The sequence below is a fragment of the Salvelinus sp. IW2-2015 genome, linkage group LG27 (assembly GCF_002910315.2).
Source record: "Salvelinus sp. IW2-2015 linkage group LG27, ASM291031v2, whole genome shotgun sequence".
Lineage (NCBI taxonomy): Eukaryota > Metazoa > Chordata > Actinopteri > Salmoniformes > Salmonidae > Salvelinus > Salvelinus sp. IW2-2015.
The window spans coordinates 37,747,734-37,765,930 of record NC_036867.1 but is presented as its reverse complement, the minus strand read 5'-3'; the positions used below and the strand labels follow the sequence as shown (position 1 = coordinate 37,765,930).

Below are 18,197 nucleotides of genomic sequence, written 5' to 3'. Positions count from 1 at the left end.
ATGTGCCTAATTGGTTTATTAACATATTTTTAAGTTCATAATTGTGCACTCTCCTCAAACAATAGCATGGTATTATTCTACTGTAATAGCTACTGTAAATTGGACAGTGCCGTTAGATTAACAAGAATTTAAGCTTTCTGCCCATATCAGATATATCTATAACCTGGGAAATTGTCATGTTACTTACAACCTCATGCTAATCACATTAGCCTACGTTAGCTTCACCGTCCCGTGGGGTGGATACAGTTCCTGTAGAGGTTATTAAACAAATGTGGTTTCTACTGATAATTGAGATGTAGAAAGTATGGCATAAGGGAATGACGAGCGGATAAGAGGCTATCCGTAATTTCGATTAAGAAATTTATGAGCGAGCTAGGAAGGACTTTCTACACATGACCTTTCTCCCCATTGATTCCTTCTACTAGCTTGCGGAATGAAGGCACCTCTACTAGTGAAAAGGGTTGCACATCCTCTATGAAGTCAAATACAAGGTGATTAAGCCGGCTTTGTGAGGTGTGTGGTCCTCCTGGTTGTAGTTTTGCTTGTTTCAATGGTGTACAAGATGTCCCTTTTTGGCCATCTATAGATGGCTGTGCATCTCTGCACTCCTTCATGTCGTCTGGCTGACTTTTTCTGCTCAGTGTCTTCCATTGATTGTTACGCATCCTCTGAAAAAGCTAAATGTAATTACTTAACTATAACACCACAGTATAAGTAAAATAATAGCGGAGTGAGCCCCTTGTTATTGTTTTAATTAAGGATTGTAGCTACATATGTTTCACTTTCTATAGCCTGCCCCTGTCTGATAAACACAGGGCTGGAACATGCACCCACTCACACATGGACAAGGCTGTGGATACAAGGATGTCTATGGTGGTTTATATTGTTTGTCTAGAAATACTTAAATATAAAAATAAAAACAATGGACTGATACAGTATTATACTTTGAGTTATGATTGAATAATACAGGCATTTATTTGGGTTGAAAAAAACAATTGAACAGCAGGAAAACCGCAGTGTGGCTTTATTGATATGGGCAGTGGCGATTTTAGCATGTGAATCTTGGTGTGGCCAAGAAATATAAAAAATGTGGGATGCATGCCAGCTAAACCACTACACAACATTAAACAATACATGAATTGCACTATACCACTGCTACACCTGGCTATCAGCGGAGCCTTGTCTGGCAGGGAAACAGTTCATTCAGTCTCATTTACTGCCTTTAAAAAAAACATAGGTGATATGGCTGACTTGCTTTAACAAATGTGGTTTCTACTGACAATTGAGATGTAGAAACTATGGCATAAGGGGAAGACAAGCGGATAAGAGGCAATCCGTAATTTCGATTAAGACGTTAATGAGCGAGCTAAGACGGACGTTGTCAATGTAACTATTTGTTCAGCACTTTTGAAATGTACAGCGACAGAATTCAGAACATGGGCCGTTCTTACAGCGTTCTCCCTGTACATCAAGTCAGAGCCGTAGGATAAATAAAGGGGCTATATAAGCAGACAATGAAAGCTCTTACAATATTCAATGATTACATTTCGCAAAAATAGGCTATAGGCTACATGTGCATCACCAAATCAGAACAGTAGGCGAAATCAAGATGTGAAAAAAGACCAAATTATTAGGCTGAGGCACATGGGCTACTAACAGCTTACTACAAAACATACACTTAGTATTACTTTCTTAGCTACAGTATACATATCTTCCTGGCCTATTACATTATTTATGCAGCAGAGGGCTCCCGAATGGCGCAGCGGTCTAAGGCACTGCATCTCAGTGCAAGAGGCGTCATTACAGACCCTGGTTCGATTCCAGGCTGTATCACAACCGGCCGTGATTGGGAGTCCCATAGGGCGGATTAGCCTTCAGGCCACCTTGAAGCTGGACTCGCTGGTCACCATTGGACAGTTTAGATCAATTGTGATCAGTGTTTGTTTTGATTAATCTTGTTGTATTTGTTGTATTGTGTTGATGTTATTATTTTGCTTTATGTTGTACTGAATTGTGTGTTCATGTTCACAGGGATCCCTTGAGAATGAGACCCTGGTCTCAATGGTGACCCCCCCTGTCTCATTGGAATGGTCCCACCTGATCTCACCTGCCTCAATCATTGTTAGAACAGTCAACTCAGTTTTCTTGTCAATATAATAGATCATCTTTGATATGGATTGCCTGGCTACCCAAACGCCTCAATAATGTATATCTGCAGACTGCGGTTATTACATGCTGCACCCACAACAAATCATTTTGGATTAACAAATACAAATTTGCCGGGTGGAAACTACAAGTGTGATCAAATAAAAATTAATAAAAAGAGTTTACTTTTGATACAAAATATTCAAATAATTGTTTGACAAAGTTGACCAAAAAAAACAACAATAAAGACTGATGCTATGACAATATTGTATGTTTGTTTTACTGTTGTAGTCCTTTCTTATTGAGGGTCTCTGTGGGAGATTCTCAATTGGTTTCGCAAACTCTCCTCGCCTCCTTTTGAAAAAGGTCAAAAGTAATCAGTGAAAGGAAATGTGAAAACAAACCATAGCATGTATGAAATTACTATCCTACTCCACTTGCACGTCATCAAACAAATGATGCTTACAGAGGACGAATCCCAAAATATATGTAAAGTGGTAAAAACAAATTTAGCTGGTTGTTCCAGACATTTTATAGATAAAATATTAGTTTTGTGATCGGGAGCCTGTAGGATACACAGTGGGAGAATCTCAATTGCATACTCCTCGCGTTCCCTCTCATCGACTCCTTCTCAAAACCCATTGGATGAGAAAGCCAGAGGTCCCTCCCCTATGACCTTCTCCTCCAATGGGTTTTGAGAAGGAGGCGAGGGGATGCGAGGAGTATGCAATTGAGATTCTTCCCTGATGTTCCTCTGACAAAGGAGGCAATCTTCTACATATGGCGACCACTCATCGGTTTCCAGTTCACGAGGAGGGCGGAGTCATTGACTTTTTCCCAAATTAGGGGGACTTCCACACTGTTGTATAGAGGTCAAGTCTCCTCTTTAGAGTGTTGCCTCTTCTGGTGGCGTTTTCGGTCACCAATTTGGGAGAAGCTTTGTCCACAATCTGAGCACTGGTAGGGTTTCTCTCCAGTGTGAATTCTCATGTGTACTGTAAGGAAGTTCTTTTGGAAGAAACGTTTTTCACAGCAGAAGCACTGGAAAGGTCTCTCTTTGTTATGCACCCTTCTCACATGAGTCATCACATCACGTGAACGGGAGAAGGACTTTCCACATTCAGAGCAAGGATAGGCTGCTCTTTCTCCAGAGTGTTTTAACTTGTGCACTTGCTTGTGACTCTTTAATGTCCATTCACGTGCAAAACGCTTCCCGCATTCAGTGCAGTGGTACGGTTTCTCTCCGGTGTGTGTTCGCTGGTGCTCTTCCAACCGTCGTAAAGTTGTAAAACCATCCCCGCAGTCAGTGCAGAGGAATGGCTTTTTTCCACTTGCAGTGTGTATTCTTAGGTGTCTTTCAAACTTTGTCTTGTTTAAGAAACACTTTCCACAGTCCGAGCAGTGGAGTGCCAGGTCTACAGAATGTACTGGAAGGTGTGATCTTAGTTTTGCCATGTCAGGAAATCTTTTATCACACCTTGAACAGCGGTAATGTTTATGTTTCTTTTCCTTGTGTGTTAGTTGATGTTTCTTAAGTCTCTCACGTCCCGCAAAACTTTTGTCGCAATTAGAGCAGTGGTACGGCTTTTCATCTGTATGCGTTTCTTGCTGATGTCTTCTAAGACTATGCCTTCGTGTAAAGCTCTTTCCACAGTCGGAGCAGTAGTGATGCCTTTCCTGTGGTGAGATCTTCTCTGTATGTTTTCGCTGGTGATTTTTCAACACCCATAACTGTTTGAATTGCTTCCCACAGTCAGGGCAAAGATATGGCCTTTCTTGACTATGTACTTCCATGTGTATTTTTAGTTCTCCCGGTTCAGAAAAGCTTTTATCACAGTAAAGACAATCACCCCCTTTCTTATGTGTCCTCTGATGCCTTTTCAGATTATCAGAGCGGGTAAAGCCTTTCCCACAATCAGGGCAGAACATTTCTTTCACTCCTGTATGTGTTCGATGGTGTCTTATAAGATCCCTTACTTTTTGAAAGTTCTGACCGCAGTAGGCGCAGTAGTGAGACTTCTCTCCTCCAGGTCTGAAACCCTCAATGAAGTCATCAGTATCTTGGGGCTCCTCTCCATTCTCCTGCGTTGTTTGGGGTTGTTGTGGTCTTTCTGAGTTTTGATTCTTCTCTGATTGGCACTGGGTATTGGCTGGGCATTGATGTTTGCTATGTGAAAGCACACTGTCTACATTTGCCGCATTACTGGTAGCTCTGGTATTCTCTGGCAGGTCCTGTTGCTTTTGACGAATGCGTGTGACAGCTTTGTCCAGTGTTATTTCTGGGTCCATTTGTAATTGCTCGGCAAGTTTTTTGTCACGTAAGCCCATGACAAGCCTGTTTCTTATTTTCTCACTGAGCAGATCTCCATAACCGCAATGTTGTGACAAACAATGAAGTGCAGAGATAAAATCATCAGCTGTCTCTCCTGCTTCCTGTTGTCTTTGGTTGAATTTTGTTCGTTCTAATATTACATTCCTCCTAACTGCCAAATGTCCATCTTGCTGTTCATTATTAGAACTGTGGAAGTGTTCCTGCTCGATCAGGTTGTCATCTTGCAGGTCTTCTGAGGTGACCATCTCCTCTGCCTGGAAATACATTTAAAATAGCATAATTACTAGTACGCCTATCATCTCTGTTTTCTAAAACAACATAATTTTGTAATAGATAATATAGCCTACGTTTCATTATGATTAAAGTCCAAATTAGAATAGATAGCATATACAATTTACATTTACATTTAAGTCATTTAGCAGACGCTCTTATCCAGAGCGACTTACAAATTGGTGCATTCACCTTACAATAAATAGCTAAACAAATAAATTAAATAGCTAAACAAATAAATTAAGTCATTTTTACAGTCATTTTTACAGTAGAAGGTAGTTCTAATTTGAAATACCTAGCAGTACCAACATGATAATGATGATTTGTTTGTCATTAGGCCTAGAGATCCCCATGATATAGCATATTGATTGCTATATCATATTGAAGCCCCATGTGCACTAGCATGTTAATTTCACAGGAGCACATTGAATTTGGTGTCAAATGAAAGCTAAGAGCCTATATTTGTTTTAAATTAAGGCACAGAATGACCCCAAAATTATAACAGAATGACTGCAACTTAACTGGCTGCAATGGGAATTTATAGTAGTCACAAACCACAGTTAGGTCACCTGCTACTGTCCTCCCTTCCACCAGAATACTGTTTTTCATTCACTTTCTGTCACATGGTGCAAGTGTGAAAACCGTCTGGACAAACCCGCCCTCTCTTTCCCAGTCTCTTCTCTCTCTCTCCAGTTAATGTCACCTCTCCTGGCTCTTACTGACACCTACCCATAAGCCCCCTCTTTCCATTTACTGTAACCAGCCCTTTCACCCACTGAGGAACGACCGACACTGTACTGTATGTTTATGATGTACTGAAGTGTACTCTACTGTGCTGTACAGTGATGTCCAAACTTGTGAAACAGACGTCTGTGATTGGTACATATTAGGTTAGGTCCGGACAAACGAAATGTGGTCTTGTTTGGCGACCTCATTAGAATAATAGCCAGTCTGTAGAATAGGCATAATACCCAAACATACAAAGGAAGATATTACATTTTTCTACCTTTGTGTCTATTCAGGATACATCAACATGAAGAAAATGACATTCATAATTATGGATTTCTGTATAGTACAGATCAGGGACCCATGATGTCATTCTGTTACCATCATTATGTTACCGGATGTTAATTACTTACTGTAATTCAATAACTAAAATAAAATAAATGAAACTCGAGGCGTAATATCATAGCCAACAACCAATTCTTTCTGCAGAAATTTTTTGATCTTAATTCGGAGAAGATATTTTAGAGTTTTTGGAAAAAGTACAATTTTACCGTCATTCTGTTTTGAAACTTTACATCTGCACTGTCTTTGAGTAAATGTGTTTTTGTCAAATTTTCTGTGGAAATTGTTGAAAGTAATCATTGTGATGTGCATGGAGTTGTATGGTTTGTTTAACTTTGCAATCAATGGCTTTTGTTTGGCATACTTTTAAGGCTGTGGCTGCGGATCCGACTTTTTCGGGATCTTTAGTCTGAAAAGGAACAGATCCGGAGCTTGCAGAAGCTTCTGCACATGTGCAGATCACATTCTGTACACACTGGCAGACTTACCATCAGGCAGAAGAGGCAATTTCCCCAGGCCTCATGTCATCAAGGGGCCTCATGAGCTGGGCATAAGCTAAAGATACCTATTTTTAACATGGGCTGCATCTCAATCCACCAAATCTGCCGATGTCAGCCTTCCGCATCTGCGGTGGAAGGACGCCGAGATACAGCGGAGTTTGTCAGACCAAGAGACATCCTGAAAAATCTGTATTTTCACGAAAGCTTCTGTAGCGTCCCAACGTTGTCACAGGACTCGTCTGAAGGTAACCCAGTACCGGGCCAAAAGTTGAATGGAAGAGAATAGGGCATTTCCATGTAAAAAGGTATACAGGCAATTCTAATGGAATTTTTTTATATCTCTCTTTTCTTATATCTCTCAGATATAGGACAGACACCAAAACATACTTCCTTTTGATTACATTTTTTAATATCTGTTTTTACATGTATGAATCTGTTATTCAATGCATTTCTATGGTCTAGTAGCAGTAAGGCCAAAATCAATGTTTTGTCAAATACTTTTTTTTATACCTACTGGGGTCCTAAAATTCTAAATCAAATTGCTAAATGATCCTTGGTATGACCATCGTAAAACAATTCCATATGTTAGCTTAGTAGAAATCCAGCCCTGGAACCTTAGACTCTAGGGGAATACAATACGCATTTCTTTAGACTGGCCTCTGACTGGGGCCTCCAAATCACTATATCCGCTCGTCTGCGCATGTGTATTATTCTCCTTCACCCATAGACAACAGGCTACTCAAGCGAATGGTACTCCGTTAATAAAAGTTAGATCAAAGCTCAATCAATGTCTGCAAGATCACATTATAAATCAGGAATTCTACATAACACAACCAAATAATAGCATAGTGTAATGTTAATGTAAGACCAGTAACTTTGTTCTATCCTATTATATTCGGTTCTGTAGAATACTGTGATCATTATGTAATCTTGCAGACGTTCAGCTTTGATCTAACTTTATTAAACGAGCACCATTCGCCTGAGTAGCCTGTTAACTGTGCATAGAAAATATACACCTGCGTAGAAAGTGATACAACATGCGCAGAAGCTTCMGATCTGTTATTTTCCGGACTAAAGGGACTAGTCAAATGAACATCAAAAGTATAATTTTTGGCATTTTAGCTAACCCTAATCTGTTACGTTAATTATCCTAACCTACTACGAAAAGTCAAATCTGACGTTCATTTTACAAAAGTTGGATTCCTTCTAGCCATTACCGGACTAAAGATCCAGAAAAAAGTCTGATCCAGCAACTCTGTTCTTTCAAAGTGAAAATCGGAGTCTCAGAGCCATTATGATACCTTTGAATTAGCCGGCTCCTCTTCATCTCGGTTCTCCCGAATGGTTTCGGGCAGTCCTGCCTCCTTCTGAAGTTCCGCCATTTTCTCTGTGTGTTTTGTATCGCACCAGAAGGGTTGCGGGTAAAACCAACGAAGTATTTTGTGCTATTCTATACACAACAGGGTTGTCTTATTTTGCTGCTAGCAATTTAAGCTTTTCGCTACATTTGATTAGTGATGTTGCGTTTGATATCGAGCTCCGAGGCATGCGTCGAAATCGCTAAGCAGTTTCTTATTTTTCTTCGGTGGGGTTTAACGGCGGTTGGCTTCCAATATGTTGCATTATCGCCGCCAACTGGACTATAGTATAACTCCATTATACTTTGTGATACAAAATGGGGGTGGGGTAAACCATTCCAACTAACCCTACACTCGTTAAAAAAACACTACCCCACTCCACTACTTTAACCCTATCGGCTCCTGCACCATGCCAACGGCCTGGAAAGACCAGACACTACTACTCAACACACCCTGTAACTCTTCTGAAGTCAAATCTCATACACCCAAGTACTTCTCTGCAGCTGCCACCACAACATATATTTTCTGTGAGGTACAGTTGATAAGTTGATCAATGATAAGCATTGCTAAGAAGCCAACCTTACTGAAGTATGTCACTCATTGACCTATCCCTCTGTGCTGGCACAGATCTACTACTCAAGATCCCCCACCCTCAGGGCCAGAGACTCATGCAACCTGCAGATTGATGAGGGAAGAATTTGCTGAGCTGAACTGACCAAGACACATCTCCAACAACACACAAAACCTCACAAAATTCTGCCCAAAAACAATAACAATTTATCTCAACCAGTGAACATATGTGCTTTTTACACAACAAAAATATAAACGCAACTTGTAAAGTATTGGTTTCATGAATTTAAATAAAAGATCCCAGAAATGTTCCATGTGCACAAAAAGCTTATTTCTCTTGAATTTTGTGCACAATTTTGTTTACATCCCTGTTAGTGAGCGTTTCTCTTTTGCCAAGATAATCCATCCACCTGACAGGTGTGGTATATCAAGAAGCTGATTCAGCATGTTCATTACACAGGTGCACCTTCTGCTGGGTATAAAAGGCAACTCTAAAATGTGCAGTTTTGTCACAACACAATGCCACAAATGTCTCAAGTTTTGAGAGAGCCTGCAATTGGCATGCTGACTGCAGGAATGTCCACCAGAGCTGTTGCCAGATAATTGAATGTTAATTTCTCTACCATAAGTTGCCTCCAAAGTCATTTTAGAGAATTTAGCAGTACTCCAACTGGCATCACAATTGCAGACCACGTGAATGGCGTCATGTGGGTGAGCGGTTTGCTTCCCTATGGTTGCAGTGGGGTTATGGTATGTGCAGGCATAAACTACAGACAACGAACACAATTGCATTTCATCGATGGCAATTTGAATGCAGAGATACTGTGAAGAGATCCTGAGGCCCATTGTGAGGCCCATTTTCTTTAAAAGTTATCTGACCAACAGATGCATTTCTGTATTCCCAGTCATGTGAAATCCATAGATACATTGATTTCAATTGACTGAATTCCTTATATGAACTGTAACGCAGTAACATCTTGGAAATTGTTGTATGTTGCGTTTATATTTTTGTTCAATATATGTGATCGCTGATGCCGCCCTGTGATAAGCAGTGCGCACTTTGTCAAAGGTAGGTGAGCAAAATATTTCGCTTGTACATTCCCAGCGCAGCAGCGCTCCTCTCCAGGGTTCTGTTGGAGCGATGAATCGCTGCGTCGCTCCACCAACGTTCCGTCCCAAAAAAATCTAACATGTAGCAGATATAGCTAGGGTAAAACATGAGCCATTCACAATAATTGAAGCAACATGTCAAGAAAACTTTAGGCCATTACATCACTTTTTATCATTACCGGTTACCGCATGGCAGAGACATGAAAATGAGCTAATGGACTTGAAAACGGGTGGTGTAGCCTACACTCAAATGCGATGTGGTTATACGAACTGTGACATTTTGCCAAGGTAGAGATGAGTGGCGGACACCAAAACGCGCCAGTGGACGCATAAAGTATGCCCTAATAACGATAGCCAAATTTGTCATTACACTTTTTGGTGTTTTGTGTCTCTTTCCATTCACCACTGTTCTGAGGCTGGAAATGTGCAGGTAGCCTATGAAGGAGCCCCTGGAAGTGATTGTTTGATAATCAGATGAAAACTTCTTGACTGGTTGTGTTTATGCAACAATAAAAGGTCATATATTTTTTAAATCTGTAAACCTAGGCCTACATAGATCCTATTGAATTAATAGGGAATGTATATATAATTCTATGATTAGGACCATAACAAATGCCGGTGAACACGCTTGGTCCCGTACCGGGAAGAAATACATTCTTATTTCACCCCTGGATATAGCATATGGTAGAAATAGTAATGTGGCCTTTTCTGTAGCCTTCTGTAGGCTTGAGATAAAATGTATGACAATATAATGAGCCCGACACGTTTTACATCATGCTGGTTTTTGATCAAATGGCGTAACTTAAATGGCGCCCAATCAAATAGTTTTTTTTAACAAACAATATATCCTAAAATCAAGACAGGACAAAATGGAATGGACAATTAGGATACCCACAACTGCTGTCCAGGAGTTTCAACCTGTGGGGTTGTAGCCTACTGTGTCACCACATGTAGGCCTATTTTATTTTATTTCACCGTTATTTAACCAGGTAGGTCAGTTGAAAACAAGTTCTCATTTACAACTGCYACCTGGCCAAGATAAAGCAAAGCAGTGCGATAAAAACAACACAGAGTTACACATGAAATAAACAGACGTAGAGTCAATAACACAATATAAAAATCTATATACAGTGTGTGCAAATGTAGTAAGATTAGGGAGGTAAAGCAATAAATATGCCATAGTGGCGAAATAATTAAAATTTAGCATTAACACTGGAGTGATAGACGTGCAGATTATGATGTGCAAGTAGAGATACTGAGGTGCAAAAGAGCAAACATAAATAACAATATGGGGATGAGGGAGTTGGGTGGGCTATTTACAGATGGGCTGTGTACAGGTGCAGTGATCGGTTAGCTGCTCTAACAGCTGATCGCTAATTTCACCAATAAGCCAATGATTGACAAGGAACAAGGAACCTACCCCAACACAGTCATTGGCAGCAAAGAACTGGAAGGAAAGGCGGCCAAAGAAAATGTTGACTTTGGGGATGACCAATGAAATATACCTGCTGGAGCGCGTGCTACGGGTGGGTGTTGCTATGGTGACCAGTGAGCTGAGATAAGGCGGGGCTTTACCTAGCAAAGACTTATAGATGACCTGGAGCCAGTGGATTTGGCGACTAATATGTAGCGAGGGTCAGCCAACGAGAGCATACAGGTCGCAGTGGTGGGTAGTATATGGGGCTTTGGTGACAAAACGGATGGCACTGTGATAGACTTCATCCAATTTGCTGAGTAGAGTGTTGGAGGCTATTTTGTAAATGACATCGCCGAGTCAAGGATCAGTAGGATAGTCAGTTTTACAAGGGTATGTTTGGCAGCATGAGTGAAGGAGGCTTTGTTGTGAAATAGGAAGCCAATTCTTGATTTAATTTTGGATTGGAGTTGCTTAATGTGAGTCTGGAAGGAGACTTTAGTGTCTAACCAGACACCTAGGTATTTGTAGTTGTCCACATATTCTAAGTCAGAACCGTCCAGAGTAGTGATGCTAGTCGAGCAGGCGGGTGCGGGCAGCGATCGGTTGAAGAGCATGTATTTAGTTTTACTAGCATTTAAGAGCAGTTGGAGGCCACGGAATAAGAGTTGTATGGCATTGAAGCTCGTTTGGAGGTTTGTTACAGTGTCCAAAGAAGAGCTAGATGTATACAGAATGTAATTAGATTGTAAGGATATAAGGATAAATATAGTACACATGCATTGATAATAACCAATGATAGGTGGGACATCAACCATTTATGAACATGTAGTGCCTTTCACTTCCAAAAGAACAGAAGGTTGTCTCCCACAATGCTTTGGTTCCGACCATAGAGAATAATAGAGGCCTCTAGTGGCCAAAAGGCCATATTGGCATGGGCATCGCCATTGAGGGCTTCCACCATTTTAATGTAATCAACTTCCAACTGTTGGAGTCATGTCCAACCGGGTCATCAGGAGGGATTAGCCAAACTTCTTCAAAATGGAGATAGCCTCAATGGTGCTGCCCATGCTATCACAGATGCCATAATGGCACGGATACAACGATGAGGCCTCTTTCCATCTCTATGGTCATGACTTCAAGTTGCAGTTGGTGAAGAGCAACTGCAGGAATGTCCAATCGACTGCAGTCAAAAGTTCATGACCTTTGATCACGTGGTTGTTGATCACATGGCTATTGTCCACCTAATACCTTTTTTGCACTGTTGGTTAAAGCCTGTAAGTAATCATTTCACTGTAAAGTCTACACCTGTTGTATTCAGCACACGTGACAAATAAACTTTGATTTGTTGTAAAGGTCACGCAGTCAACATGTAGTCACAAGTCGGACAATTTGGATACCCATAATACAGCACACTTTGAAAGGCTGTAACCAACGTTGGTCAACGTCTTGACAAAAAAGTGATCCGCTCGAACGCGCCCAATGGTTTTGGTAGAAGACAAACCGGCTACGCTCGTGCTACGGCATGTGTAACGTCGTCTTTAATAATTTGGCTGCTCTAAATTCACTCTTCTAGAAGTGTCTGAAAGTGGGCGTTGCAAAAACAGTGGGTGGATCAGCAGTGATGGGTGTAACATCAGCACTCTGTTTGGTTAGACCATAGATAATCTATTATATTGACAAGATAGCAGAGTGACCGCTCTAACAATGGAAATACATGTCCTCAATGGCCATGTTCGACAGCATCAAATCCATGATGCATTGTGGGTATATGGTGGCTGACTGATCTACAATTAATAAGGAATAGTTATTTATGGTGCAAGGTGATTTGTAGACCTGTCAGTCGGCAGTCACCTGCAATGTCGAACAAGCCCAATAATTGAAAACAGGTGAGATCAGGTGGGACCAAATCTGGTTGTGCGTCAGCAGTTTTTCTCTTGTTTTGTCAGTCTTTCAATTAGCTGACAATTAGCCATGTCAATTTCTTGATTTGTAGTTAGTCTAGCCAGCTATCTAAACTTGTGGTGATCATGCGCAAATACCGACCGAGCACGTGCCCAGGGGCCCTGACCTCCAATGGTTCCCAATTGATTTTGTTACTCATTCTCACTCAGATGTGATATAAACATGGCATAAGTCATGGCAAAATATGTAGAATTGTAGGAAATTAAATTTAAAACTGAAAAAATGTCTCTCCACCCCATGGATAAATGGGTAGAATTGCAGGAAATTAGGTGTAAACCTGCAACACAAAAAAATCTCTGCCCATGGCAAAATTAGTATAGTTTAATAAATCATTTTTATAAAATTGCAACATTTGAATTGCGGAATTGCAGGAAATTAACTATTTAAAACAAAAATCTCCACCATCAAGAGGGGGTCCACTAAAATGTTTTGCCATGAGGTAGGGGGCCCTCTAACATCTCGCTTTGGGCCCCCAAAAGGCTCGAGCTAGCCCTGCCTCCATATAAAAAAGGCTTATCTCAGGCATTAGATTGGCCATAGCCCAGTGCACCATGGGTCAGCTTAAAGTGGCATCCCATTATCCTTTTCACCTCATTTACTTAACAAAAGGCACATATCAATAGGTGGTCCAGGTATGTCATGGGAGGGGTGTGCCTTTCCTCTTTTCTTCTCTATTGCTCCTCTATTGTTCCTCAAGCAAGGGGAGAAGCTGATGACATCAATGATTCCCATCATACCAACTCCTTGAATGCCCTACCTACACCTTGACATATGCAGTCTAAAAAACACTAGCTAAAATGCTAGTTGTCAACAATCGACTCATCGTGCAGCCTAATGAGCCACGCAAAACGGTCTTGAGTGGTAACAAATTTGCCCAATTAGCTGATTCGCTTTCCATTCACCCAAATCAAATCTTATTTGTCACATGTGCCGAATACAACTGGTGTAACATCAGCGCTCTGATTGGTGAGGCCACTTTACTGTGAAATGCTTGCTTACGAGCACTTCCCAATGAAGCAGAGTAAAAAAAAATCATTCAAAAAATAAATACAAATAGTAATATAAGAGGAATTAAATAAAATACACAAGAATGGAGCTATATACAGGAAGTACCAGTACAAGATCAATGTGGAGCTATATACAGGAAGTACCAGTACCAGAACAACGTGGAGCTATATACAGGGAGTACCAGTACCAGATCAGTGTGCAGTGGTATGAGATATTTGAGACATATATGTATATGAAGGCAGGGTAAAGTTTAAAAGGCATCAAGATAGATAATAAGAGTAGAATAAAGAACAGAGTAGCAGCAACAAACAATGACTGTAAAAGTGTGTGTGTGTTTGTGTGTGTGTGAATGTATGTGTGTGTGTGTTTATGTTGTGTCGGTATGCATGTGTGTGTGTGTATGTATGTAGTGAATGTGTGTGGGTTTTGTGTGGGCGTGTCAATGTAGTGTGTGTGAGTGTGTATATGGTGTGTACACTACATCACCAAAAGTATGTGGACAGCTGCTTGTCGAACATCTCATTCCAAAATCATGGGCATTAATATGGAGTTGGTTCCCCTTTTGCTGCTATAACAGACTCCACTCTTCTGGGAAGGCTTTCCACTAGATGTTGGAACATTGCTGCGGGGACTTGCTTCAACTCAGCCACAAGAGCATTAGTGAGGTCGAACACTGATGTTGGGCGATTAGGCCTGGCTCTCAGTCGGTGTTCCAGTTCATCCCAAAGGTGTTCGATGGGGTTGAGGTCAGGGTTCTCTACAGGCCAGTCAAGTTCTTCCACACCGATCTCGACAAACCACAATAAGAGCACTTACAGTTAACAGTGGCAGCGCTAACAGGGCAGAAATTTTACAAACTGACTTCTTGGAAAGGTGGCATCCTATGACAGTGCCACGTTGAAAGTTACTGAGCTCTTCACAAAGGATATTCTGCCAAAGTTTGTCTATGGAAATTGTATGGCTATATGCACGATTTTATGCACCTGTCAGCAACAGGTGTGGCTGAAATAGCCAAATCCACAAATTTGAAGTAGTGTCCACATACTTTTGTATATATACTGTATATATAAAATTATATTTGTGTTTGTGAATTAATTTACTTCTGCCAGATGCCTTTTATTTTATTTTTTACGCTGAAGACCATTCAAAAAGCCTACAATAGAATAAAACCTACAAGGCTACTTCCTGGGAAATGATGTGTCACTTGCATAGCGTATATGATGTGTTCAAGACAACTCGGAAGTTGTGCCGTGTTCAAGACAACTCGGAACTCGGAAACACAGATATTTTTGACATGGAAACTCATAGAAAGATAAGCTCCAGTTTCCGAATTGGAATGTATCAAAATCAACCTGTAGGACGTTCTATGCAAAAAAACTTACACCATTTTTAATTCAGAGGATCCGAGTTTCCGAGTTCTCTTGAAACCCCATCACAACTCGAAAATCTCAGGTGTTTGACTTCTGGGCTTTCAAGTCAACTGGGAACTCGGTGAAAAAATTAGCTCCGATGTGGCACTGATGATGCAATCCTCATTATAGTGCATCACATCCCGCAACATCTGGAGAACCCCAAGGCCTATGCTCAACTGCTATTTGTGGATTTTAGTTCAGTAAGCTCAGACAGATGTTAGTAAACCCCACCATCAGTTAGTATCATAGAAACCTTCTGCAGGATTGTTGAAAGTGATGTTGGTGACCTCCTGAAAGACAACCAGAATCACAAATCCTATGATAACCTGAGTAGACTTAGAATCGGATTTAGAATCAGATCGCTCAATTATCATGAAAAAAATGTGACAAAGGAGAAGGAATTGCATTTTTGTGGACTACCACATCAAACCGATGGTTGTGAATCTCCCATCTTATGACAAAGACACCAGTCACATGATCTCATTGATAGCGGGCCTAGGTAGGATACCAAAAGGCACCCTGCTGGCCACTTTTGATGTAGAGAGTTTGTACACTAACATCCTACACATGGACGGCTTGTGGGCACTGCAACACCTCTCCAGCTGAGAGACCCTACCCTTGCTCCATCCAATGAATGCATCCTGCAACTGACTGAACTGATATTATCCAACAACTACTTTGTCTTTGAGTCAGACTTTTTCATCCAAATTCAGGGTGTGGCCATGGGCTCCCCTTTGCTCCTAACTATGTGAATCTGTATGTGGGACAATTTGAGGAAGCACTCATTTACAAAACAGAGACACACCCCCTCCTGTCTAAAATCCTCCTATGGAAGAGAAAGATGTCTTTGTGCTCTGGGAAGGAAGTTATTTAATACATTTTTATTTGGATCCCCATTAACTGTTGCGATAGCAGCAGCTACTCTTCCAGGGGTCCACACAGAACATGAAACATGACATAATACAGAACATTAATAGACTAGAACAGCTAAAGGACAGAACTGCATACATTCTTTAAAAGGCACACGTAGTCTACATATCAGTGCATACACACAAATTATCAAGGTCAAATAGGGGAGAGGCGTTGTGTCGTGAGGTGCTGCTTTATCTGTTTTTTTAAACCAGGTTTGCTGTTCATTTGAGCAATATGAGATGGAACGGAGTTCCATGCAATGTCTCTACATAATACTGTACACTTTCTTGAATTTGTTCTAGATTTAGGGACTGTGAAAAGACCCCTGGTGGCATGGCTGGTGGGGTACGTGTGTGTGTCAGAGCTGTGTGTAAATTGACTATGCAAACGATTTGGGATTTTCAACACATTAATATTTCTTATAAAAAATAAGAAGTAATGCAGTCAGTCTCTCCTCAAGTCTTAGCCAAGAGAGTTGGATCATTAAAGAGAATGATGCATTACACACAGACTTATACACAAAGCCCAGAGACCGCAACAGCCTGCTACGTGCGGACAGTATGCATCCTCTTCCCCTCAAGAATGGTTTATCATATGGCCAGTTGTGGAGGATTAAATGCATCTGTGCCCAACGGTCATATTTTGACACCAATGCTAAGAAAATGACAGACAAATTCAAAACGAACTCTTGATGATGCAATGATAAAAATATCCCAAACACTAAGAGAGGAACTGCTCAAACTAAACCAAAGAAGAAAACCAACGCAGCAGTCTTCTGCATGAAGTATACCAAGTGTTCAGAGAAAATGAGAGCAATCCTGAAAAAGCACTGGCATCAGGGGAGGCTGCTGAGGGGAGGAACAGTCATAATAATGGCTGGAATGAACTAATGGCATGGCATCAAACACATGGAAACCATGTTGGATGTATTTGATACCATTACACTTATTCTGCTCCAGCGACTACCACGAGCCTGTTTTCCCCAATTAAGGTGCCACCAACCACCTGTGACTGGCATATTCTGTAATCAGACCAAAACATCACACACCTCTTTAAGAAACCTCCACTAGTGGTCAACAAGCGTGGCCGTAGTATTGGGGACAGCCTAGTAAGATCTGACCTGCCCCTTGAGCCCACTCAGACACTCTTGGCACCCATTCAAAATGGGAATTACAAATGTGGCTCATGTGCATAGTGCAACAGTACTACGAAAAACATCCTTCTTCAGACACCCACACACAGGTCAAAAAATCCCTGTTAGCGATGTAATTTCATGTAAGACAAAAGGAGTAATCTATCTCATCACCTGTGGAATAGTTTACGTAGGACAATTGAAAAGACAATTAAAACCATGCATAGCTGAACACTGCAGCGCAATCAGGTGGAAGAACACTGGCTACCAGGTAGCAGCTCACTTTGTTGAAGCTAACCATCCTATCTCCTCTCTGAAATACACAGTTATCGAGCATATTACACTACCAAGGAGAGGAGACCCTACTATTGAGGGAGACCTACTGTATTTCTTATCTATTAACACTGACCCCTAGTCGTCTGAATATTGACTTTGTTCTCAGGCCCTTTTTATCAACAAGTCCCCTTTTATATGAACAAGTCTGCCAAATGAACATATTCTTTCCAGGGCTTATCAGTGTGCACCCAAGATGTTCCCTTCTTCCGTCGAGACGTCCCTCTAAGGCCCTTCTGCTAGCTTGCTAGCCCCGGCCCGCTAGCTGTCTGAATCGCCGTGTCTCCGGCCCGCCGAGCTACTCACTGGACCCCTATGATCACTCGGCTACGCACGCCTCTCCATAATGTCAATGTGCCTTGTCCATTGCTGTTTTGGTTAGTAATTATTGCCTTACTTCACTGTAGAGCCTCTAGCCCTGCTCAATATGACTTAGTTAACCCTTTAGTTCCACCTCCCACACATGCGGTGACCTCAACTGGTTTAAATTATGTTTCTAGAGACAATATCTCTCTCATCGTCACTCAATGCCTAGGTTTACCTCCACTGTATTCACATCCTACCATGCCTTTGTCTGTACATTATGCCTTGAATCTATTCTACCGTGCCCAGAAGCCTGGTCCTTTTACTCTCTTGTTCCGAAGGCACTAGACAACCAGTTCTTATAG

At 41.2% G+C, this 18,197-nt stretch overlaps 1 protein-coding gene across 2 annotated transcripts; it reads right to left on the bottom strand.

Moving 5' to 3' along the window:
- Window positions 1-950: 950 nt before the first annotated feature.
- LOC111953528 (zinc finger protein 436) lies at window positions 951-7,948 on the bottom strand. 2 transcript variants are annotated; one of them, XM_070435567.1, is made up of 3 exons: window positions 7,617-7,705; window positions 6,304-6,554; window positions 951-4,731 (listed from the first exon to the last, which is right to left on the bottom strand). In XM_070435567.1, exons 2-3 carry the CDS (start codon window positions 6,304-6,306, stop codon window positions 3,019-3,021), a joined length of 1,716 nt encoding a protein of 571 aa, XP_070291668.1. In that variant the 5' UTR covers window positions 6,307-6,554; window positions 7,617-7,705; the 3' UTR covers window positions 951-3,018. The 2 variants fall into 2 exon arrangements, with proteins under 2 accessions (XP_070291668.1, XP_023828645.2); XM_023972877.3 differs by lacking the exon at window positions 6,304-6,554 and having other exon boundaries at window positions 7,617-7,948.
- Window positions 7,949-18,197: the final 10,249 nt, after the last annotated feature.

Excerpts from the sequence above, each read along its gene's own strand:
- LOC111953528 (XM_023972877.3), bottom strand. The coding sequence starts at position 7,697 with ATGGCGGAACTTCAGAAGGAGGCAGGACTGCCCGAAACCATTCGGGAG. Across the intron at positions 4,732-7,616 it reads AGGAGCCGGCTAATTCAAAG|GCAGAGGAGATGGTCACCTC; the intron begins GTATCATAATGG and ends ATGTATTTCCAG.